Source organism: Rhamphochromis sp. 'chilingali' (assembly GCF_963969265.1).
Source record: "Rhamphochromis sp. 'chilingali' genome assembly, chromosome: 9".
Taxonomy (NCBI): Eukaryota; Metazoa; Chordata; class Actinopteri; order Cichliformes; family Cichlidae; genus Rhamphochromis; species Rhamphochromis sp. 'chilingali'.
This window is the reverse complement of record NC_137936.1, coordinates 3,020,777-3,046,125: the sequence shown is the minus strand read 5'-3', so window position 1 is coordinate 3,046,125 and position 25,349 is coordinate 3,020,777. Positions and strand designations below refer to the sequence as shown.

At 40.8% G+C, this 25,349-nt stretch overlaps 1 protein-coding gene across 8 annotated transcripts; it reads right to left on the bottom strand.

Moving 5' to 3' along the window:
* Window positions 1–708: 708 nt before the first annotated feature.
* LOC308403255 (3'-5' exoribonuclease HELZ2-like) lies at window positions 709–25,204 on the bottom strand. 8 transcript variants are annotated; one of them, XM_080892534.1, is made up of 20 exons: window positions 25,068–25,204; window positions 15,664–17,110; window positions 14,622–14,805; window positions 13,667–13,774; window positions 11,859–12,367; window positions 11,136–11,768; window positions 10,039–10,837; window positions 9,802–9,877; window positions 6,270–9,696; window positions 6,067–6,152; window positions 5,831–5,953; window positions 5,600–5,755; window positions 5,353–5,497; window positions 5,134–5,262; window positions 4,754–4,946; window positions 4,115–4,261; window positions 3,171–3,380; window positions 2,898–3,054; window positions 2,242–2,409; window positions 709–1,586 (listed from the first exon to the last, which is right to left on the bottom strand). In XM_080892534.1, the coding sequence occupies exons 2-20, from the start codon at window positions 17,004–17,006 to the stop codon at window positions 1,474–1,476; spliced, it is 8,706 nt and encodes a 2,901-aa protein (XP_080748660.1). In that variant the 5' UTR covers window positions 17,007–17,110; window positions 25,068–25,204; the 3' UTR covers window positions 709–1,473. The 8 variants fall into 8 exon arrangements, with proteins under 8 accessions (XP_080748660.1, XP_080748661.1, XP_080748659.1 ...); XM_080892535.1 differs by lacking the exon at window positions 25,068–25,204 and adding an exon at window positions 24,832–25,037 and having other exon boundaries at window positions 2,242–2,376; XM_080892533.1 differs by lacking the exon at window positions 25,068–25,204 and adding an exon at window positions 24,832–25,036.
* Between the last annotated feature and the right edge of the window lie 145 nt (window positions 25,205–25,349).

Sequence of the window (25,349 nt, the reverse complement as noted above, 5' to 3'; positions counted from 1 at the left end):
ACAGGACTGGTTTGGTGGTAGGTCTGGGGCGGTATATCCAGGGACAGACCTTTACAGGCTAGGCAACAGAACCCTGACTGCCATTAGTATGGGGATGAAATCCCATTGTGAGACCCTATGCTGGTGGCATAGGTCATGCACGACAATGTCCAGGCTCATGTGGTGAGACTATCCAGGCAGTTCTTGGAGGATGAAGAATTTGATATCACCAACTGGCCCCCAAACTCATCTGAGCATGTTTCAGGCCATCCAATGCTACCTCAAACTGTCCAGGAGCTCAGTGATGCCCTGATACAAGTCTGGGAGGAGATCCCCCAGGGCACGATCAGTTCAGAATCTTTGGATTTCATATTTCAGCTGCTGTCCTCTTGAGTAATATTTTTGGTGTTGAAAAGAGATGGCATGAGGGCTAACGAAGAAGCTTTGTTTTGTAATGAGCTTTTTTCCTTTTAAAAAAGCTCATTACAAAGCACTGTCAGGCTCAATAGTGCACACTATTTTGAGTACCATTTTGAGTGGCTCTATGAAACTTTGGCAAAATGGACTAGCATGCAAATTGTTTTTACTTTTATTTTTTGGATGTCTTTGAATTTTTCCCTCTGTAAGCTGATGATTTTAATTTCCATCAAAATAAATGTGGCACTGTTTCATTTTTAACAGTCCTTATCACCAAAGATATCCAGCATGATTGAGTTTGGATGTGTTTACATTTTTTTGAGCAGTTTATTAATTATTTATTCAATACAGTTCATTAGCCAATCAAAGACAAAACCCACAGTGAATATTGATCAATTTGAGAGCATTATTACTATTACACTATATATTTGAAGACAGAGTTCAATGTGAAACATGGTATAAAGGAGCAATATCATTTAAATTCAAACTTATAATTTACACATGTCAATACATACAACAATACAACAAACAACCAGGATTTTGGTCCAAAATTCCAGCTAAAGCTGATCCCTGAAGATACAATATAAAAAAATGTAAAATGAAAAAAAAAAGCAATATTATAATATTTCCTTAAAAACAGTGACAGGCTCACTGAATGGTGAGGCTGTTTAAGTGCTAAACCAAGGTTTCAGGTAAGAAAACAAAATAATTCATCAATAAGCAGGAACTACTGACAATTTGATAGTTCATACAGCTCAAGTATACCTAAATTAACTTATAAGATCTATAATAACATGCCAAGTCTCCTGCTAGCGATACACAACTGAAATATCCACTGTGATACAAAATTCAATATTTGCAATTCATGTAATGAAGTGTTGTAGGATTTCCTACTTACTATTCATATTTCAAATGAGTAAGGTGAATGTTATAAAAGAAATATTTCCAATATAAACTTAAAAACAGAACTGAAAAAAAAGAAGAAAACTAATGACATAAAAAAAATCATAAAATTGTACTAGCTTCCCCGTAGGAGCTCTGGTCTGCTGCTGCAAACTTCACAAAGCACAGAATCAATCAGGTGGCTGAACACACTGAAATCTTGTCTGCACCTGTCACTGCATTGTGAAGAGTGTAGTGGTTCAAGAGATGTCTCCAAGTTGGACTGCACATGAGCAATTCTTGGTCACCTTTGAAACAATAGAAACATGTTAGAGACTGCTTCGTTCATCTTTGTAATGTTGCTGAATTTAGAAACATCCACTTTTAAAAAGTGATGCTGAAAACTAGATAATGATCTGGTCATCAAACTGACCTGTATAAAAACGTCTCGCCAAAAATACAGTGGCAATACAGCTGATTTGCATCATCATTTACCACCCAAAAAGCAAATATGAAACAAGACTACAACTGCTAATATGGCCTCCTGCATACAAGCTGCCTACAAATTGCAGACAACGCACCAAAGTCAGACTTTTTACTCAGGTGAGGTATTTGCCATGTACAAGTAGCATTGTGAATGTTTAAAATTAAAACTTATTATGACTTATGAGTATCAATAATGAAGAATTGAATAGTTTACTCTACACAATAATAAATTATATTTATAACTGAATACATTTTAGGTTTTAATTACCAAAATGTTTTAAAACATGCTTTAAAATAATCGTTATTGGTTATTCAGTGAAACTAGGTTAGGAATATGACAGTGGTAGTAATTTCAAAAAATCCACAACTCAATTAATAGTGTAAACAAGAGTGATTTTCTTAGACAACTGTATATTAGGAGCTCAGCAACGTCTGCATAATTCTTAAAAACAGATCTGCACAGCTGCATTATCTCACCAATGATGCAGAGTCCCTCCTTGGCCCTGGTGATGGCTACATTTATCTGATTGGGATCACCAACAAAGCCCAGATGTTTGGAAAGCCAGCTTCTTTCTGGTTGTTTCTCAATTTCTTCATTTGGTAGAGAGCACACTGTAGATAAGATGACATAACGCCATTCACTTCCTAAAAGACAAGACTGTTGTCACATATTTTGCTATCATTAAACAGCATAACTGACTTTTTCCTGTGTCTATCCTTTGACACTTTTGAGTATTGCTTATTATGCAAACTGATCCTAATCCCCCAATTTCCTAGTTATTATCCTTTGTTGTAGTTCTTCTGGTTTCATGATTTTGTGAGAAATTCCTGAATCATACCCAGAAAAAGAATTCCATGTCAACTGAATTAAATGAAGTCAGTTATATTTGCTTTTATATTCCAAAACAAACTGCAAACTACAACACATGGGTCTTTTTTAAACTGAACAGTTTTTTTGTTCTGTTGGCTTTTTTCCAAATTATGTTTTGTTTATCTTATATTACATTTTGATATAGTTTTAATGTTTTATTTATTCTAAATATATTTTACTATATTTTGAAACATATTCTGAAGCCTTTCCTCTTTAGGAAACTTTAGGAAAGGTTTTGTGGTTGGGTAACAGAGTAGCTCACCTTGACTTTTTGTGATCGTGGTAACTGGGATTTGTTCCATCTTCTTTTTCTTCAGCTCATTCCTGATTTCTGACACCTGGGCATTATAAGGTGATAAAATCACAATACTTTGCTGTGCAATTCTGGCAGTCTTCACTAGCTTTTCAGCAATGGTAATCTGCAAGAGAACCAAATTGAAATAGTTGAGCATCCAGTAGCTTTACAGTAACTTTTGCTTTTTTATATTTAAATGTTACTGTTTAAGAGGAAACAAAAGAACATCCAATACTGTACCACTTTGTTTCTCTCTTCAAGATTAGCTTTAGAGTTTTGGTTGCCTTGGGCTGTGTTGACAACTAGACTTATCGTCTTTCCTTTGACATCCCCAAAAACAATGGGTTTTGTCTTGTGGTCAACTTGAAAGACACTCCTCTGCTGTTCCACTCCAGTTTTCAGGTTTCCATTATAAAATTCATTTGATGGGAACTCACATATGTCCTCGTGCTATCAAAGTAAATAACAGTTTAGTTAGAATTTGAATGTGGTAGTCAATGTAGTGTATAAAGAGTGCAATCCAAAAGTATGAGACCACTTGGCAAGATACTTATACTAATAAGTATACTAACAAATTGTTAATCTGGCATTGTCAATTAGACTTAATATAGGCAAGATACTCTCTATCTAAACAATTTGAGTGACGAATGGAGTGAGTAAGATTTGAGTGAATCTGTGAAACCTGTCAGTAGTAAATAGTTACAGCGTATTTGTTTGGCCCCCTTTAACTATAGAGCTGCAGAGACTCCAAAAGTTTGTTCAAATCTGATAACTGAGGCCATATTTATACCCCCACATAGTCAGTGATGTTTTACTTTTCCAACAATGTTTTGATGAAAAATTGACTGACATGCAGGTCAAGCATCCAGGTGAATAATGACAGCAAAATTATTGATTTGAACAAGCCTCTGTTGAGTAGATCAAATTCACCTGAATCACTTGAAACCTACTTCCATGGCAGGCTACAAATGTGTTCCCACGGGCAATTTTACTAATCTGCTGTTTAAATTCTTGTTCTATTCCCCCCACACACATACAGGATTGCGCATGTGTGTGTACTTTATTAAGTTTAGCATATATAAAAACTTTAATATGGTAAGATTAGATTTTTGATGTGGTCTTAAACTTTTGTAATCCAGTATATTTATTATGTGCTATACATCGTGTAAAGTTAATGTTCTTACCATTCTGTACTGGATGTCCAGCATAACTGCCCTCTTCTCATGGATTGTATAGTAGCGCTCAAACAGAGACTTGGCCATTCCAAGCTTCCTCACAAATTCGTTCCTCACAATGGGTCGTAGCTGTTTGTGGTCCCCAATCAAAACAATCTGAAAGTTATATTGGTGATAGTGTAAGACAGAGTGAGTAACTAGCAATAGAGTGACTACTGTCAAAGCAGCGATGAGGCACCCTCTTTTTTGGGGTCTTATTTACAAAAAATCATACCCTGAAGTTAGGAGTAGTCATAAATGAAAATGAAGTAGTAGTCCTAGGTGAACCACTTGAACCTTGTTTTACACTTCTAACCAACAGAAAACTGCTTAGTGTGTTTCTGTGCAAAAGTATATCTTTTTTAAATGTCTTGTCAGCAATATGAAGCAACATCATTTTATCTTTTACTTATTAACCACATTTAGTACTGATGGGGGTTCTTTTTATAAACTTCTTTAAACCCCCTGGTTTCAGTCCAAGAGAGCATGCTTTTTAGCTATTAAAGAAGACAGAATGCAGAAAGACCTCAGAACAGGCAGCAGTGGTTTCTATAAAGGCCTAGCAGGGCAACTCAAGGAAGGAAACACAGCATTTGATGATGTCCAAACCTTTTCTGGTTTGTTGCAGACTAGTGGAATCAGGGCCTGGGGTTCAGTGGCCATAGCACACTCATCAATTAGAATTTGACGTGCAGTGACAGTCTTAGTCAAGACTGGGGTGGAAGACTGCGTACATGTGCACAGTATGATGTCATGCTGTTGTAGTTCATATGCCCGAGCGTCTCTGAGAAGGTTTTTGTATCTAGGAAAACAATCCATACAGTTCCTTCAACTGATTTTTATGCAAAATTGATTGCTTTTATTGCAAATAATAGTTTCACTAACATTTATTTAAAAAATGTTCCAAAATCTTCCAACAATACATTAATTTAAATGGTCAAAAAATAATGTTTCAGGCACTAAAATAAAAAAATAAAAAAATAACTTACTCTTTCACTTCTTCAGCAGTCAGTTCTCCCTTTTTTTCAAAAGCAAGTTTAATACGTTTATCAAAGTCTCTTATTTGAACTGAATAAATGTTTTGGTCCTGACGCATGCGGTGATGCATAGTGATATCCCTAAATTAATGTAAAAAAGGCCAGTGTTATATTAACAATCAACAAAACAATCCAAAAGCAGTTAGTCACCAACTGATATGATTGCAGTACCTGAGCTCTGGTTTGGAATGATCTTGGCGAAGGGTTCTTTGGGAAAACTGCAGCTTGCAGTCTGGAAAGGGGAAATCAAGCATCTCCACTTCTTGGCTGTAAACCCTGAGGGGCCTTAGGCTGTCCTTAAACCTCATTAAGTACCCTGTGTTACAGCAATAAAAGACACACGGAACACGACGGGTTTTGATGACCACTTCAAAGATGAAATTGAGATTAAATTCTGCAGAGAATCAACATAACTTGCCTGCTACAACATCAACAGACTTGTTGGATGGCCCACAGTAGAGAATGACCTTTTTCTTTTCCTTATCCTTTGGGTCATCCAATTTCATTTTGTTTTTAGAGTTGTGCTCAAAAAAACTGTGTACAATGTACACACCTACTACTGTTTTTCCAGTTCCTAAGAGGCAAAGAAAATGGTTTAAGACTTAGCAGAAAATATGAACCATCAAGGTACACAAGTTGACACACCTACCAGGGGGTCCTTGTATCAGTGTGAAGGTATTATTTAGAGCTTTATCTACTGCACGATGCTGGCTCTGGTTCAGCTCTGGCAGTCCATTTATGTTTCTCCTCACAATATTTAAGCTTGATTTAACTGAAAGACAATGCAAAAGATTTAAATAAATTCTGGGTTTGGAGCTTGTAATTTTCTGTGTAACTAATGTGGATATAAGTATCAAACTATTTATTGATGAATGATGGACATACCCTCTTTTGGAATGCGCTGCCCTAGTGCTATAGCCTTAACAAAGTCACATGCCGATGTAATGTTGACTACAGCATTTTCTTTCCGGCTACATAAATAAAGAAGTAAATCAGTGTCAATCAAAATAAGAAAATTTGTAACTGAAAAAAAGTTTCAACTATCCAGTAAGCAATGTAATATAAAACTGAACTACAATTGAACTTACATGTCAGGGATGAGTTTTGGAATGATTTCAACAGTGAAATGAGTGTTTTTCTGAAAAACACATTCAGGAATGGTCTCCATAGGCAGGTGACTAATGTAGAACTCCACTTTACTTCCACCATTTTTTAATTTTTCTGCATTACTTGTGAAACCATGGGCTACCCATGTGAACTCTTTTGGGTCTACCAGGGTGGAATTTTCCACGTTTGAAGTTTCCACATTTGAAGTTTCCAGTTTGAGACCTCTTTTCCGTATGCACAGAAAGCAGTTTCGAAGGTTAAATTCAATGGCCCATTCGTTGATCCATTGTAGCGGTAAGAAAAAGCTTCCTTTGAGTATGCCTTCCAACTCTTGGTTAAACTTTACCTGGAGGTTCTCAATGATAATGATATCACTTTCATTCACTGCATTGGCAGCAGATTCCATCTCACACAAAGGTTTCCAGATCCGTATATACTCCTTGGTATCATTGTAATGAGTCCTTGAAGGAATATCTGCCAATCTGGAGAAGCATGTGATAGGGCTGTTGACATGGTCAACACACATTTCAAACTTTGGTTTAATGTGTACCAACTGAACAGTGGGCATTTGATAACCTCTTTTAATGCTTGAAGTCAATTGGACCTGTAGGATGTCACCTGGCTGCAACTCGAGTTGGATGTCAACAAAATGCTCAGTTTGCATCTCTGGTATTTCTTGCTCCTCAGAGAGACACTTTTCAGCCTGAACATAGTAACCTTCAGAGGACTGAGGCAAAACAGTTTGTTTTCCCAGTTCCTTCAAATCAGCATCAGCATGCATTATGAGACGCTTTGCATGATCTAATTTTCCATTGTCAATTGCCTCAATAGTATCTTTCCATACTCTCAATGGAACCTCAATGCAAGGATGACTATCTGCCATCATTTTCAGCTCTTGGTGGATTTGCATGGCATCAGCTGAATAGATCCGCCTTTTCCATTTAAGAGTGACACTGTGTTTTTCTTCATCGTAAAATGGTTGATCGTCTAGTTGCAAATCTTTGTACATAATTCGCAAATTCCCAACAAATATGTTCTTGTTAAAGGGAAATGCTACTGCAAAACTGTCTTCTTCAGGATTTGCATGAACAACAAAGGCTATCTTTGAAGCACTTTGTTTTTTCATGCTCACTGCATATGAAATTTGCTCAGCCTTCTGTTCATACTTCTCGGCATTCTTGAGGCTCTCCTGAAATTGACTGCACAAAGCCATGATCTTTGATTTAGTGTATTGAACATCTGTATTACATATGTAAGAATGCAAGAGTCTTTGCAAGATGACATCCATGTACTGCCGTATTGGTGAGGAAGCTTTTGTGTAAGACTTTAGGTTCAGAGAATAATGCCCTATTTCTGCCTCAGGAGATGATTTTGAACAGATGAAGTAAGCTTTACTGAAGCACCTTCTGAACTTTTGAGTGACTGGTTGTACCAGAGGGTGGATTTCGTCAGCAGCAACTAGATCTATCATTTTGTCTGTATCATCTGTTCTGGTAGCTGCAACAATTTCTTTCCACACTTCAGGGAGTATGCGAAAGTTTTGACACTTTGGGCTTTGTTGTTCATGGTCTACTTTGTGCCGCACGAGAAAAGACAATGGTATAAATTCTCCACATTCCTCTTTGAATTCTTCTACCTTTACAGGATCTGGTTTTGCCTGACAGCGAAGTGGTGTGGAATACCTGGTTTTGTCACAGCTGATCAAAGTCTTGGATGCATGTTGGTTAAATAACACAGCAAGCTCTTCAATCATCAGATGTGCTTTGCGCTGCCCGGGCAATCTGTCAGCATCGGTTTGAGAATAAGCCCAATCAGATTCAAGTCTTATCTTCCTTTGAGCTTTTGCAAAACAATAAGCAACCGTTACACAATGCTCAACAGTATCACATTTGGGGGTCTCTTTATAGCTTTTGGAGATGATGTCCTCTGCCTCTAAATATGACAGCTGCTTGTCAGAGTTGATTGTAGACAGCTGAAATTTGGGTTTTCCTGTTATCTTATTTGTATCCTTTTCTGCTTTGAACATCAGTGAGACCACCCTGCGATCTTGACCTTCTTGCAGACTGAGTTGAATGCTCAAGTCCTGGGGAAACATGTAAATAGGTTTCTCCTCAGCACAGTAGTAGGTAGTGCCACTTTGTTCTGCAGCCCTATCTAAATCATCACCTGGCTTCACAACACTTGCCACATCAGCAATATGGAGTCCCAATTCGTAATGATCTTCAAGTTCCCTGACGCTGATAGCATCATCCAGGATCTTTGCTTTTGCAGGATCCACAGTAAAAGTGATTATCTTACGCAAGTCCTGTCTGTTTGTATTGTTTTCATCAGTGTTGTAAACAGCCTTGTCTGATTTGCATGGATGGTATGCAACTTTGAATTCTTCATTCAGGATCTTTAGTCCAGAATCCAAAGAGCTGCCAACTGGAAGAATATCTATGATGTACCCCAATGGAAAAAAATTGTCTTTGTTCCAGCAAATCACTTGCACCTTGAATAGACTGTTCTGTTTTAGATTTTCATCAATATACTTTTGTGTTGCAACTGTCCATTCTCCATCAATTTCCTCCCATATTGGCATATAGTTGCGCTGCTTCTTTAAAATCAGTATACATATTTTGGGCTCCGATTTTTTTATCGGTATCATCATCCTTCTGATAAATTTGCTTTCAGAATTCTGTCGTGATTTGCTGTGATCTTCATCCTCAAGCAGGCACAGAAGTACACGTGCTGATTCTTCTTTCTTGGTGATGCTTACAACTTCTGTTTTGTGGAGGACCACTTGATCTCCAGTAAAGGCCTTACCAAGATTTGCCTGTCCCACGATGCTTATTTGTTTGGTCGGATTATGAAATGGTATGACGTAGCCTTTCCTGTGTGATTCCCTGAAAAACTTCCCATGTTTGTAAATCTCCGGTTGTTTTTTACACATCTTTAAAAGATCTGTGCCAGTATCGGTGAAATTGTATAGTGCCCTTGACCCATCGTGATTTGAAAAGGTCATCTGAAATTCCAAACTGTCTTCATCTGCTTTCAGTTGCTCATAATCATCTTTCAGCTCTTTAAGAATCGCATCATCTAGAGTATGGCTCTCATCCACATGTTCGAACTTCTGAAACTTTACAGTTTCCATAATATCTTGTTCAAAGAACTCTTTAGTGAAATGTTGTGGTGCAACACTGTTGCTGTTGATGCAGTGGTTTATGAAACTCTTCCAGATTCCTGAACATTTCCCAAAGCAACACAGGGCGGCAGCATCTCCAATTACAACCACGTGGGATTGAGCCCTTGTCATCGCAGTGTTTAAAACACGGGCATCATTGAACATCTCCAGACCAGGCAGGTGAGATGTTTTTAGGCTGTCACGTGTTTGCACAGTTGTCATTATGACTGCTCTGAACTGTTTTCCTGTTGACACATGCAAGGTGTTATTTGAAAATGTTAATAATAGCGATGTTAGTTTAGACTACCTTTCTGTCTACAGTAATGAAGAATCTGGCAAGGGGTCTTTACCTTGAACATTTGCAAGTCTCTCAACTTTGATGTTTGCAAGGTTTCTGCTTGAAAGTGCTGTCCTAATTCGAGGAACCTATAAATCAAGGAAATCAATGAAAAAACATTAAATGTTATTAATCATATCTTTACATGTGTGTCTTGAAATTAATCTTAAAGTCCTGTATTTATCATTACTGTGATTAATGTTTATCTTTTAGTCTGATTATAACTGGACTCAACACAAAAAGTTATTACCTGAAATCCCTCTGACAGAATGCAGATTGAGCTTTGGTCCTTGTGACCCCAGCTTGCTGGCCAGTGTTTAAGAATATCTTTCACTACTTCAACCACTTCTGTCACCTCTGCGTTGTTATACCAAGACATCGATACTGTCTCCAAGAGGCACTCTCCCCTGACATGGTGAAACTTCAGAGCATGGCAGTTTGTAGGAGCTGGAACATCTCCAGCAGCTTTGATGAAATCATTTTTACCAACGTAAAAATGGGTGGCGACAAACTCCACAATTTCTCTGGTTGAGCGATAATTTTCATGCAAAATGATTCTGCTTTTCTTAGCAGCATCACAGTTTTGGCCTTGATAATAGTGGAACAAGCGAGTGAGGAGTGTGTGATTGGAACGATCATGGTCAGGCACGGACAAAAGCTTTGGTCCCATTTGCATGTGATCTCCTGCTAGAACAACTCTTGTGTTTGACCCAGCAAGACCAAGGGCCATTAGGGCTTCACATTCTAGCATCTGAGAGGCTTCATCAATCAGAATGTGGGTGAAGTATCCCTCTGGAAGATTTAGGTCATGAAAATGTCTTGCCATGGTTGTGGTAGTTATGATTATGTTGTGCTGATCTAGAGCAGCTTTTGTAGGTGGTAGAAAATAATGTCCTTCTTCTGAAAGGAGACAGTATTTCAAAGTAATGCTATCAGTAGCATGCAAAGCAGTCCCTTGTTTGTTTGCTTTTATTCTGATTGGCCTGATTCCACCATTTTTCTTGCTGATGATTGGATGGAAATGTTCTCTGACATATAGATCTGCTGAACTGAAAGGAAATGACAAGTAAATGTTAGCATTTGATTATATTTTTTTTCTGTGCTTAAGTGCCTTCTAGTTAGTGACCTGCTCTATCTACTCAGAAATGATTTGTTCTTTAAAGAAATGTATAGTTATTAAAATGTTGTTGAAATATTACCAAAGTGTAATGTTAACTGAGATATACCAACCCTTCACTTTAGAACAAAGTTTAACCCAATTTTAGACTCTGAATAAGTCTAAAATTATTCAAACTTTGAATAAAGAGAAAACTGCCCAGACTGATGCATATATTTTCAATATATTACCTGTTGGTGTGGGTGCAAATTAGAACTTTGTTCTGAGGATCCTTACAAAGCTCTCTGGCTGCTGTTGCAAGGGTGAATGTCTTCCCAGTTCCAAAAGGTCCATAAATCAGGAGGGGTGCCACAAGGTTTTTGACATTAGAATTCCCTGTGATAAATTCAATTGCTAATTGCTGCTTTGTGTTGAGATTTTCACAGGTAATGTTACCAACAGGAATTACACAACTTTTAAGGACTGGCAGCACAGTCTTTGTATCGGGAAGAAGATCGACAGCCCTGTGCATGGTGCAGTAGTTGAGGCGGTCCAGCTGGAATTGCACCTCCATTTGATATGATTCATTTCTTTTTAGTGCAAGATCAAAGCAACATTGCTTTGACAGTAGCAAAAAAAGTTTATTCTCAGTTGTTTTGTATGGCAACACGCTTGCTTCATAGACTTTCGAGTTTGGGCGAGAAGTTAAAGGGGCTATCAGGGCAGATCGGATGCTTCGTTGTAGTGTCAGTCCCTCAGGGCTGTCTTGTGTAATGTGACAAGGAATCAAGACAACACCAAAAAGTTGCCCCCAAGGAGCCTCCACACCAAACTGCAAACTGTATAATGTATCCAGTGCTGTAATTTCTCCACAAACATTTAGTCTAAAAAAATATGAAAAAAAAAACTTAGGCAACTGAGTATATGTGCAAATTCAAACAGAAAATTTTAAATGATATACAAAAACCTGTTACCTTGAAACAACCTGGTCTTTTGCACATTCTTCATTGTAGAGGAAATGGTGCATTCTTTCTTTGTAGTTTTCATTATTCAGTGGTGTTTGAATGTTGTGGGAGGATTTATACAGGAAACTAATCTGTGGAGGCTTGTACATCTTTAATAACTCATCCTGTTCTTCTGTCCTCGACGAACATGGGATGATTATCCTGTTCCCTCTGTGCCAACGTTCACAACTCTGAAATCTTGCTCCACTGCTCACAGCTGGTTGTTCAGTGACTACTGAATGGCCTACTCTGACTTTGAGTTTTTTCAAGAGCACTGGTCTCATGTCAAAATCAAGCACTAACCATTGTCTGTACAAGCCTGGGTTGATGGATGTGAATGATAGGGTAATGTCATAGGTCCCATCCTCCCTGAGAAAAGGTTCACCTGATGAGTAGATGCAAGGTTCGGAATCTGCATCACCAAGGGTGAACGAAGCTCCTGGTTCTTGCTTTAGCAATGCCACATGCACAAGCTCTCTCTGTTTGAACACAAATTTGGATACTGTAACATAATTCGAACCTTTCTTGGGCAATACAAATTTTGCATTGAGCAGTGAAACCAGACCACACAAAATTAGTGTTTTGGTAAAAGATCTAACTGTTAAAGCCTGAAAGTCTACTTTGTTCAGTCTAAAATACCATTCAGATGTTTGGGGTTACTCAGAAATATCCTTGTTATTCAAATAAAAGCAAAAAATAAAAAACTATTTAAAAAAGAAAAAGGAAAAAAACAACAACCTTTTTTCATTTTTCTTTTTTACATATTTTTTTATTCAGACATATAAATTTACTATTAATCACCAATGAACCATTATTTAAAAATCATAGTAATTAATGTTTCTTAATGGACCCTTTAAAACACCTTTGAGGTACCTCTCCGCAACACTGAACGGGGAGTCAGCCTAAACCACATTCAGAGACTTTAGCATCTCATCACAAAATCTCATTCACATCCTACACCTTGCCATTGAGGAGTTTTGCAACTACCACAACTAACTACTGGAAAATTTGCAAGATTTCCCCCAGGTAGGTCTTCAGACTTTGCCTTCTGTACTGAGGATGCGTTGCTTGGGTTCAGGAGCTCCCCAGTATTTTTCCACTATTAAACCAAGTTCCTGTTTGGGATCACCAGTCTCCATGTGTGAACAGCCAAGCCCTGTTTCTCCTTCTTGAGTTACCAGATTGTTTGTTAGAACTTGAGGCCAAACAAAAAGCTTTAGTTATAGCTCCCCTAGACACTTCATACATCCATGTTTTTTCTTCAGTAGTAACTGAAGAAAAACTGTTTTTTGCTTCAGGAAAACCCTGTGCCAGCCAATCCTTTTTCAACCTTACAGCTTCCTCTATCACTGCTGTTTTCTAGCAGTGGTAAACTTCTCAGGCTTCTGCTGTAATAGGCTACCTCTGTAAAGGAGATGTTAATTAAACATGGTCTACTCAGACTGCAGGTCCCCAGCCTCCCCCAGGATGCAATTGGACTTATTAGACCCTATCAAGGCTCAAGCATTCAAACAGTGTTTAGAAAATGTGTTGTTTCAAGGCTGGAGGATTCTGCCATTAGTGTCATTATTCTGAGATACATTTTATTAAACGAAAAGTTTGGCTTCTTTTATGCTGATTGTGTGAGTCCAATTTTGCGCAAATTTCACTATTTTCGTGACTGTGGTCCCAAAATAGTGAAACCTGTGCTTGGACACAGGGAACACAAATTTCACACTTGAAACAAAAAAACTGCAATGAACATGTTTTCTGAAAATAAAAAAAACATTAAGTCTTACCTCTGTCTCAATTTGAAAATTCCATTTTAGTGTTGCATTAATCTCTTGACACTCCACAGTTGAATCTTCATCGCAAGAGATGCTGACATCGTCAACATGTTCAGACATCTGTTCAGCATTTGAAAAAGTGAAAGACATCATTTAGAATAGTCAAAAGATGAATAAAAAAATTCTACTCATAAATCAACATGTAAAAAGTAAGATTCATTGCATTAAGTCAGCTAATTATGCTCTGGGCAGGCTTGCTGCTCTATATATTTTATCAGTCTGTTGTTGCGAGCACCATCTTCTTTGGTGCAGGCATTAAAGCAAAGGACACAAACAGACCAAACAAACTCATCAGGAAGGCCGAGTCTGTTGTTGGCATGAGATCGCCACACTGGTGGAGGTGATCAGTGACAGAATGGTGGCAAGACTTGCTGCCATTCATAGATAATGACTCCCACCCCTCCATAACACACTGGAGCAGTCTGCACATGTTGATGTTTGTGTGCAAGCGGTTTATGTTGTAACTCGTTGTTTAAAAATTGAAAATTGACAGGCTATTTCCTCAAGAAATTATTTTTTTTTCCATCCTTGTAAAAACTTTGTGACAAAATGTAAAGCACAAGTTGTATTTATCACTTCTGGCTATAGCATGCCTGGTCACACTTTGTTGGCTTTAGCACAAATTTCAGCCATACCATAAGTTATTTCATTCTAGAACCTGGACTGAAACAACAACCTTGTCAGTCAAAAATGTTAAGGGCTGCAACATGTCACAGTTGCAAAAAGTCATTACCCTTATGCTTAATTTCAGCCTGTGTGCTTTCAGTAACTGGAGAAAATTCCTGTGATGGAAATGCTGCCAAAGACTGTAGCATACCTTGTTGATCCACCAACATACCCTATCAAATACAAAATTCTTCAAGACAATATGAAGATTGTTTACAGTGGATTCAAGCCTTATACTTACAATGTACACTTCATTACTGCTGTTTTTGTATTCCTCCAAGAGCATATCATTATAAGACATGAGACCCTGGGCTTGAATGTTATGTTTGATCTCCTTCTCTTCTGCAGCACGCATCATCCATTCCTGCAGCTCTTCCATAGAATGAGCTTTTGGGCACTTACTGCCGTACTCACAAGTTTGGGGTCTAGGATCAAATGACAAGTTCGACAAATAATAAGTGAAATGAATCAGTCAAATTAGCAAAAGAAATGGAAATGGAGAGAACCCACACAAACACAGGGAGAACATGCAAACTCCACACAGAAGGCCTGATGGAGGAATTGAACTCAGGACCATTGCTGTGAGGTAACAGTTCTAACCACCATATGTCTGTGAACGTTCTCAGTCATCCAGGTCATCGTAGTCTAAGGAGCTTGGAAAGAAAAGCGTCTGGACTTCTTTAAGTTGCTTGAAGGCATTTCACCCACTCCTCTATACATGAAACCCTGGCTGATTGTGACCCACACCCATTTTCACACCTTGGCTCATCTGATTAGGTCATCAAAGGACTCCCTGTCTTTTGTCCCTCTTTGGGGGGATACTCCCACTTTTAAAACTGGGACTCTCCACCATTTGACTTTTAGAACTGAAGAAGCTTCTCGGATGAGAGGTGAAACGTCTTCAAGCAACTTAAAGAAGTCCAGACGCTTTTCTTTCCAAGCTCCTTAGACTTCTAATCACCATGCCACTGTGCTAACATTAGTTTTAGAATGCTTATAAGCTGGCAAATGAGGTGCTGGAAGCATAACTCATGAAACTATGTCCTATTTCAGTTCTGCTCACTTGCTGTTTAGTTACATTTAGACATCAGAACCACTTTAGTTAAAATATTCAGTTGATCTGAATCTGAATACTTGTTCCACATCTGTTTGTCCTTGCTTTGAACAAATTACATGACAGAATGAGCTTAAACTAAACTGAACTGAGAAAAAAAAAGCTTTGGTGTATTTGCTTAAAGCCTTCTTACAGAACCTTCATGGTGAAAGAAACTGGAGCCATTTACCTCTCACAAAGCCAAAGCTCAGCTCGCCGGTTGTGTGGCACCTCGCGTCCTCTCCACCTGGTAGTGGTGTCCTGGGCGACTAACTGGGCATGTTCCAAAGAGGCGCAGTGCTTATAGAAGCTCTCTGGGGAAGAAAGACTCAGGTGGCAAACTTTGCAGTACATGGTCACTTTCCTGGGCTGTGTCTGCGCTGGTTGACTCAGCTGAAGTAGGTGACGCCGAACACAGAGCCCGGTATGCTCTGCTTTCCACACAGCCATCTCCACCTCACTTTGGGCAGACTGGCATTCACTGGCAGTGTGCCAGCAGGGCTTCCCTTGTATTACATAACTACAATATGTAAACTGACAGTTTGGGGGAAGCGGGCGCACCTGACTGTAGACATGTTTCCTGCTGTTCTCTGATAGGTGATAAACTAAGACTGGGTTCCAGGCATGTGCTATGTCTGCCGCACAAAAATCATTCCACCTTTTGGTTGTTAGTTTTTGTGGGTGTTCCTGAAAGCAGTCTTTACAGACCTCAATGAATTCACCTGAAAAGTGCCGGAGCATGCTTTCAGCTGCATGTTCTGGTGTTAATGAGACAGACTGTGTTAAAAGTCTGATTAACTCATTCTTATCCATTTTTTTCTCTCTAAGATAGTTCCAAACAGTGGCCTCTTCAAGGCTTTTGGCATAAGTGCATCCTCGACCCTGCGTGTGTTGTGTGCATCTGGAGTCCTCAGCAATATATTTACACACTTTGTAACAAACAGTTTGAGCAAGTGTAGGTCGCTTAGAGACAAGCTTCCATAGGTCGGAGGCTTTGCCTTTAGCTAGTAGCAGAGATCTTCTACACTTGTGCACAACTGACTGAACGTTGTATGTTATTTCATTTACCTTGACAGAGCACAAATTACACACAGCTTTTAAATCTACATCTGCCAAGAGGTCACCCAGAGGTTCATCAATGTTAGCCTGACAAGTTCCTCTCTCAGACTCAGCAATGAGATTACAGAGAAGTGCGTGATCCAATCCCTGGTGCTTTTCAAATGTCCACACTGCAGCTTCCTCATCACTTCTGGCAAAGGTGCACCGGTTCTTGTGCTGGGTGCAACCACGCCCCTCTACATAGTACCAACAGGCCATATACTTATTTGGGTTTGGAAATATTGGCCGTCTAGAAACGGGCCTCCATTTAATGCCACCTTTGGCTTTGCAGAGCAGGACATTGTGTCCGCACTTGTGTTGAACTGATTTCAATCTATATGTAATTTCTTGTTCCTTGACACAGCACTGAGTGCAAACAAGTTTGAGGTCATAGACCAATAAAAGAGGAGACAGTCTGGAAGCACTTGCTGACATTTTGATACAATCATAATCTTTAAACCAGGCACTGAATACAAAAATGTATAATGACCCTTGAAATGTCTTGTGGGTGATGAATCTCTTGCTTGGCCTGAATGTGTCTGGGAAAAAAAAGAGAATTATAAGAAGTGTGTTCAGTCACTGCAGAAATTATCTACTAAGACTCAGCCATTTAATCTTCAGAATCAGAAACTTTATTGTCATTGTCATGAGAACAACGAAATTAAGAATGGTCCCCGATCATTGCATCATCCCTAGCAATATCAAAATATAAATAAAACAATAAAATTCAATAAATAAAATAGATAGAATACTTAAAATACTAATAAGATATAACAGTAAAGATAGATTAGTGAAGTACTTAGTTGGGGATGTGAAGAGAAGCAATGTACATTTAATTTAATTCTCAAAACTACTATTATTGGATACAAAATGTCTCATACTTCATAGAAAGTGCATTTCAAGTGTTTTTGCAACTTAGATTTCCACTTCCATGCTGATGCTAGTAACCAGCACTGGCAAACTAAGTGGGGCACATTCCGGGTTAGACAGACTTAAATAAACCGTTTACTTTCAGCAGCTCAATTTAAAAATAGCCATGCAGTTTTTAGTCTTTATAGAGGTATATTAATTCACTTCAGTATATTTTCAATTGCATGTTCTGGTGTTAACAAAACAAAATCTCATTGACTTATTCTTAGCAATGTTTTCCTCTGTAATATATAGGCATTTTATTGGTGTTAGATTCTGTTCAGTTAAATTCAATTACATTTTATTTGTATAACACTAAATCACAACAGTCACGCTTTAAATATAAAGCACCTTGAGGTGACTGTTGTTGTGATTTGGTAATAAGGTAAACACTTTGAAATAATACAGAGAAAACACCAGAGCTGAACTGCTTTGAGCATAGTGTCTGTGAAGGTTCTCAGTCATCCAGGTCATCGTAATCTAAGGCTACGTCCACATGTAAACAGGTATTTTTGAAAACGGAGATTTTCCGTTTTCGTTTAAAAAAAATAATCCCGTCCACATGTAAACGCAAAAATGAAGGAAAACGCTGCTAAGAACATGCCAAAGCAACAGGTGGCGATATATTCCTAACTGTGTAGAAATGTTGGCCAATCAGAAGTCTAGAAGCCTCGGTGGGAAATAGTAAACAAAGATGGGGCATAGAAGCAGAACCGAGTCGTATGTGTGGAGGGACAGTAACTGTGTGTGTATATGTAAGCATTTAAACAGTGCAGAGAGAACAATTAACAGTAACAGTATTGTAGAAATTCACTTCACCGAAACAATAACGTTGTCACGGTTTGCCAGGGCAAGCCGTGTGGAATATTTAGGACCAGGACGCGGCAGCTCTGGTGCAGGTGAGTATTTATTAACGAAGGGAAAAACAAACAACAAAGGCACTGGGAACATGAAACTGGAACCTAAACTGGGTAAAACTAACAAAGGCAAAACAAAACAGGAGCACTAGAAGGCCAAAAGACAAAAATAAAAACAAAACACGAGTCCAAACCAAAAGAAAAGAAGCACACCAGAGCACAGGAAAACAGAGTCCAAAACAGAAGAGGTCAGGGGGCCGGCCAGCACAGGAGTCCAAACAGTTCAGGGGGCCGACCGTGCAGAAGGCAACGGCGACGACGACAGCACTGGTCCGGGGGCCGGCCGTGCGGAAGGCAACGGCGACAGCACTGGTCCGGGAGCCGGCCGTGTGGAAGGCAACGGCGGCCACTCAGGCGAAGAGGGTCCGGGAGCTGGCCGTGCGGACGGCAACGGCGGCCACTCAGGCGAGGAGGGTCTGGGGGCCGGCCGTGCGGAAGGCAATGGCGGCCACTCAGGCGATGGCGGTCCGGGGGCCGGCCATGCGGAAGGCCACGGTGGCCACTCAGGCGAAGAGGGTCTGGGGACCGCCTACGACGGCGATGGCGCCTGGCCAGTTGCCTGGCCAGCGGCCTAGAAAGCGGCCGTTTAGCTGCAGACCCAAACGAGGCAGGGCCAGGCGACACTGAAGGCGGAGACACGGAGGCTGGACCAGGCGACGCTGAAAACACGGAGGCTGGACCAGGCGACACTGAAGACACGGAGGCTGGGCCAGGCGAGGATGACGAGGCTGCAGCTGGACCAGGTGAGGATGACGAGGCTGCAGCTGGACCAGACGAGGCTGACGGCTCTGCAGCTGGACCAGACGGCGCTGCAGGCGGCAGCGTCGAAGCCAGAGACGGAGGCGCTGCAGGCGGCGGCGTGGAAGCCGGAGCCGGCCGTGCGGAAGGCCACGGCGGCCACTCAGGCAAAGAGGGTCTGGGAACCGCCCACGACGGCGATGGCGCCTGGCCAGTTGCCTGGCCAGCGGCCTAGAAAGCGGCCGTTTAGCTGCAGACCCAAACGAGGCAGGGCCAGGCGACACTGAAGGCGGAGACACGGAGGCTGGACCAGGCGACGCTGAAAACATGGAGGCTGGACCAGGCGACGCTGAAGACACGGAGGCTGGGCCAGGCGAGGATGACGAGCTGCAGGCGGCGGCGCTGCAGGCGGTGGCGTGGAAGCCAGAGCCGGAGGCGCTGCAGGCGGCGGCGTGGAAGCCAGAGGCGCTGCAGACCCTCCAGTGGAGACAGGAGACAAAGGCCGGAGCGGTCCTTCGGACCCTCCAGCGGAGACAGGAGACAAAGGCCGGAGCGGTCCCTCGGACCCTCCAGCGGAGATAGGAGACGAAGGCCGGAGCAGTCCCTCGGACCCTCCAGCGGAGACAGGAGACGAAGGCCGGAGCGGTCCCTCGGACCCTCCTGTGGAGACAGGAGACAAAGTCATCACTAAGCCAGCAGTCATGGAGGCCACTAGCTGACACAAAGGCGACTGGCAATGCACTGAGCACGGGCTCTGCCCAGGCAATGCTGACATGGTGCAGTTCTCAGGTGGCTGCTTAGACTTCAGGGGTCCAGAATCAGCTGGGGACTGAGACCTAGCCTCTGGGGAAGCCCTGGAGTGCAGAACGGTGCCTGAAGCAGCTAAAGCGCGAGAAATTCCCTGACTGGAACTTAGACTTTCTCCCTGCGTAGAGTGAGTGTGTGAGACCGGTGACACTGGAGCCAGAGCTGCGGGTAGCGGGGGCACTGGAGCTGCGGGTAGCGGGGGCACTGGAGCTACGGGGGCCTGAGCTACAGGTGACTCTGGAGCTACGGGGGCCTGAACTACAGGTGACACTGGAGGCGCAGGGGCCTGAACTACAGGTGACACTGGAGGCACTGAAAAGAGGGAGACACTGGTGGCCGAGCAGAGTGTGGCTGCGGGGCAGCTAGCTGAGAAGAGTGTGCGATCGGCGTTTCCTCCCAGCAGACGGCTCCGACGGGCCGGGCAAGATCACATCCGGCGAGTCGGGCAGCGAGGCAGGAGTGGCTGAGAGAAGGTGCGGTGTGTGCTGGAGAAAAGCCTGCATGGTCGGAGGAAGCGACTTCAGAAGCCATGGCAGGCCAGAAAAGAGCCATTGTAGCCGACTTTCCACGGTGCGGCGAAGCTCCTCTGGAGGGTTCTCTAGCCACAGCCCGAGGAGAATCTCCACATTATATGTAGTGTCGTCCCGGAGCTCCTCGGACGGATTTACTGCCGCTGGGTCCATGGTGGCTGGTTCGTACTGTCACGGTTTGCCAGGGCAAGCCGTGTGGAATATTTAGGACCAGGATGCGGCAGTTCTGGTGCAGGTGAGTATTTATTAACGAAGGGAAAAACAAACAACAAAGGCACTGGGAACATGAAACTGGAACCTGGCTCAAGAGTTGGCAGTTCATCTTGTAATCGGAAGGTTGCTGGTTCGAGCCCTGGCGCAGACAGTCTCGGTCGCCTACTGGTCGCCAACTGGTTGCCTACTGCACACCTCAGAGTGCCCGGTGGCGCCAGTGTCCGGCAGCCTTGTCTCTGTCAGTGCGCCATGGTGCCAGGCATTGTTATTCAATTGATCACAGTGGCAATGTAGCATGCCATCACCAATGTGTGTGTGAATGATTCACACACAGAGTTGGGGAGTAACGATTACTTTTTTCAAGTAACAAGTAAAGTAAGGGATTACTATTGCAAAAACGGTAATTAGATTACCGTTACTTTCCCGTAGGAACGCTGCGTTACTAAAAACGTGATTTTTTTGCGAGAATGTCTCATGACAGTGACGTAAGCAAGTGTGACGTTCGTGACAACAGCTGTGTGCAGAGCAACAATGGATAATATATCAGTGCGGGCGAGAGTATGAGCGTGCAGTGTTTAAAGCGTGGAAGTACTGATCTTACTTTGAGTTTGATTCCATAAAAAGTGACAAAAACATTAGTGTCCGTTGTGCGTGGGAAGAAAACTTCTTTTTACAGCAAAAAAACCCCCCTAAACTTCCGAACAAGCACCGAGTAGCTACCACGTAATGGGAAATTCACAGAGAAACTCGCGGATTCTTCCTCTGACTTCTGCGGCACACCTGCACCAGGGTAAACCTCCGCCTACCCTACTCCTGCTTTACAGGTGAAAATAGAGCAAAAGGACCGCTAGTCTTTGACTTTATTTATTTTCTGCTGTGTTTTACTTGCATCTATTTGAAAGAGTGAGTGTAAACACACAAAAAAAAAATGTGCTGGAATGTGCAGAAAATAGGTTTAAATATTAAACAAATTTCTTCCAGTCAGAGAATGTTGCATATAATTACATTTATGCTTGATGCATGAAGTTAAAAGATTAAAACTAATAAAACAAGTTTTAAAAAGAGACTTTTCCATTTGATTACATTTTGTATGATGATTATGCAGAAAAAGTAGAATTGGGCTGAAAGATCTATCGCTTTATCACCTATTCAGGTTGTAAATAGGGCTGCCACAAACGATTATTTTGATAGTCGACTAGTCACCGATTATTTTTGCGATTAGTCGACTAATCAGATCATCATCCATTGGACGTACAGCGTACAGCTTATTGCACCAGAAGCATCTGGTCTTATATAACTATCATTAGCTTACAGCTTGAAGTGTTTGTGCTAACTAAAAATAAAGACAAGATGGTAGTTTATTAATTTTTAATGAAATTTGCAGATTGTTTCGGTGAAGTTTAATAAACTCCTTGCTTTCTAAAATATAACAGGACACCGGAGTATATTCTCCAGCGTCTCACACTTCTGACAATCAGCTGTCTGCTTGACAGTTTTAGCTGTGCAAAAACTATAACTTTAATCTCAGCCAAACCGATTTACTCAGGAACAAATAAAATACTAAAGAAAGCCAAACAATAACATTTTTAAGTTATCTAAGTGACTTATATATATGTTTAACCTGACTAGCGAAAGACGGCGGTGGGTTTGAAAACGATTTGCCGGGAGTCCGGTGTTCTCACGGCTCTAGTTAGCCTTGCCCCCGCCTAGCTAACGAGCTAGTAGGTAACAGACGTCTCCGAAAACGTCGGAGCGCTTTTGAAAATACGTGGTGTCTTGATAAACTGAGCAGATATTTGAGATTTACACGGCTACATTCTCGCCTGAAAATATGTTAAACGTTTATTTTGTGACCCAGAAAGAATAATAAGAGTAAAGTTAAAACTAACTAGCTGCCACCATTGTTGACAACTGCGCTGGGCTGCGCTATGAATTCTGGGACACAGCTTCTTCTTCTTCGGGGTTTAACGGCAGCTGGCATCCTTGTACATGCAGTGCTGCCATCTTCTGTTTCAGTCCGTTATTACACTCTTAAATCCTGCTACTCATTCCTGCGTCCTTTGTGATCTTACAAAGCTTCAAACGATGCGTCGACTATTAAATCAGTCGTCGACGATTTTAATAGTCGACATAATCGTGACTAGTCGACTAATCGTGGCAGCCCTAGTTGTAAATCGTGTTTTTAAAAAGTAACTAAGTAATTAATTACTTTTGAAAATAAGTAATCAGTAAAGTAAAGGGATTACTTTTTTGGGGAAGTAATCAGTAATTAGTTACTGATTACTTTTTTCAAGTAATTTGACCAACACTGTTCACACACACATTCAAGATGACTGAATGCAGTGTAAAGCGCTATACAAATACAGGCCATTTGCCATATTTAATATTAAGTACAATTTTGATTACATTCAGTTTACAATATTAAGTAAATGGATTAAGTAAATTGGAGAATCACTTCTGGACTGTAGGCAAAGCAGTTTAGCACCCAGGGTCTTCTTTGTAGTAGGAGCTATGGCTGCAATAAGCACTGTCTTACTGAAAAATGCAAGCCCTCCCCAATTATGCTTTAATTGTGTATAACATATGGGTTTATGAAATTTGCAAATCTTGCAAATCTTGTGGTTTCTCAATTTGTTGAGGGGTTGTACATTGTGTAATGTGTTGAAACAAAATTATGCAACAACAGTTGCCCTTTGAGATCTGGATTCAAACCACACCAAAAATCAAAGTTAAGTTTTTCCTAGTTTTTTGAGAATCACTAAGCACTAAGTCTACCTAGATATGCAGTCTATAGTCTACTTAGGGTGGTAGAGGAAGCTATTGCTTTTCAGAAATTTGGTGGCTCCAGGTATTTTAGTTTGTTTTTTCTATTGTGTCTTTACTGCGACAGTGCAGTGGAGATAAGACCAGACAGCTGGGAGCTGAGAGAAAGAGCAGGGGGAGGCAAACGGCAAATTGAAGTGAATTTGAACCCCGGCCTCTGCATTAGCCTGTCAGTTTGTAGGTCACTTACTCAAGATGCTTACTAAACTCCCTCAGATTTCTATTAAGAATTCTCTCTGTCTGTAAAGGATTCTCGCATTTGAGCTACCAGTGTTTAACCAGAAACATCATAAGAAAATATAACTCATAAACCCAGAAATTAAATCTATGGGGCAAAACCATATTTATAAAATTAGACCTGTGATATATAGACAGTTACCCTAATGACCACTGAAATTTAAACTTATTGAGATAATGCTTCTAAATAACTGCCTAAGGAAGTGCCCCGATGCGCTTCAAGATGGCTGCCGAGTAGTGACATTTGCCACCACCATTATTAAAACGTCTGTATTTATATACAATAAATAACCACGTAGAAAAAGTAAAGCGGGTCTAAAGTCCGCTAGATGGCGTAATTACACATCTTTAAATACAATACCAGGTGTAACGTGGGCTTCCCCATATAATAATAATAATAATAATAATAATAATAATAATAATAATAATAATAATAATACCATTAATATTTTCACTGACTGATGTCCTATGTCACCTCACCCCACCGTGAGTTTGATTGTTCGGTCTTGGACAGCATCGCGTGGACTCAGCTGGAGTCTTACTTAAGTTTCATTTCTCTTCTTTTGCGTCAGCAGCAATAATGCTGCTCCTTTTAACAGTAGCTTCCTGCATTCTTTATGATGTTCCTGCACGGTTAGTCTGATGATGCAGGGGCTTCAGCCTCCCTCCCATTTCTGTTTTTCTGCTAGCTGAAAACTGATTATTGACTTCTTTAAAAAACAAAACAAAACAAGACTTCACCTGAAAAGCGTATGATGTTATGATATACATTGGTCGTGTCATCACACAGAGCATAATTTACATTATTACTATTATAATGGTTCCAGAGGAACAAGAAAAAAAAAACACTTATTATAATAAAACTTATAAAGAAACTAGAGTTACTGAAGTGTGACATTAACAGTCGGTTTCGCACTGTCCAATGTTTTATAAACAATTTGATAACCATGAGAAAATGCCGAATACCGGCCATTAAAAAAAAAAAAAAAATCCACATTCACGTTTAGAATCATTTTGTATACACATAATGAGACTTCTACTGCTACTACTACTACTACTAATAATAATACCACTAATAATGCTTACCGTTAAACCAAGGTCCTATTTGTCAACTGATCCCAATGTGAGTCTGATCGACAACAGCGGGACTTGGATAGCATACCCTGGACTCATCTTGGCTGCAACCGTCGGTCTCAGTTAAGTTTCATTTCTCGTCTCTTCCGTCAGCAACAGTTTGGATATAATAAACACGACCTTAACCCCACCCACATTTGTTCACAGACAAATGCTTGGTCATCGAAAAAAAATGTTGTTTCTATTACCTGCACCTTCCTGTATTCTTTATGTTGTTCCTGCATTGTTAGTCGGGTTACTCCCCATTCTTGTTTTTCTGCTTGCTGCAAACTGATTATGTACTTTTAAAAACATTATTATTAAAGACCAAGGGCGTAGATTTGGCATTCACCCAGCGGTGCAGAAAGAGTTAAATTACGTTCTCTACTGGAGTCCTATATCATGTGACAAATATGGCCAATGCGATTGGCTGTGCCTTTCAGGGAGCTGTGTTTAGTTTTAGCAGCGGCAAGCCTGCGCTGCAAGGACAC

What these genes read in the sequence shown, in the direction of transcription:
- LOC308403255 (XM_080892534.1), bottom strand. Translation starts at nt 17,006, where the DNA reads ATGTCAGCAAGTGCTTCCAGACTGTCTCCTCTTTTATTGGTCTATGAC. An exon ending in CCAAAACTCATCCCTGACAT is followed by an intron (nt 6,153 to 6,269) that starts GTAAGTTCAATT and finishes TTATTTATGTAG; the next exon opens with CCGGAAAGAAAATGCTGTAG. An exon ending in GTCTGTTGATGTTGTAGCAG is followed by an intron (nt 5,498 to 5,599) that starts GCAAGTTATGTT and finishes GCTGTAACACAG; the next exon opens with GGTACTTAATGAGGTTTAAG.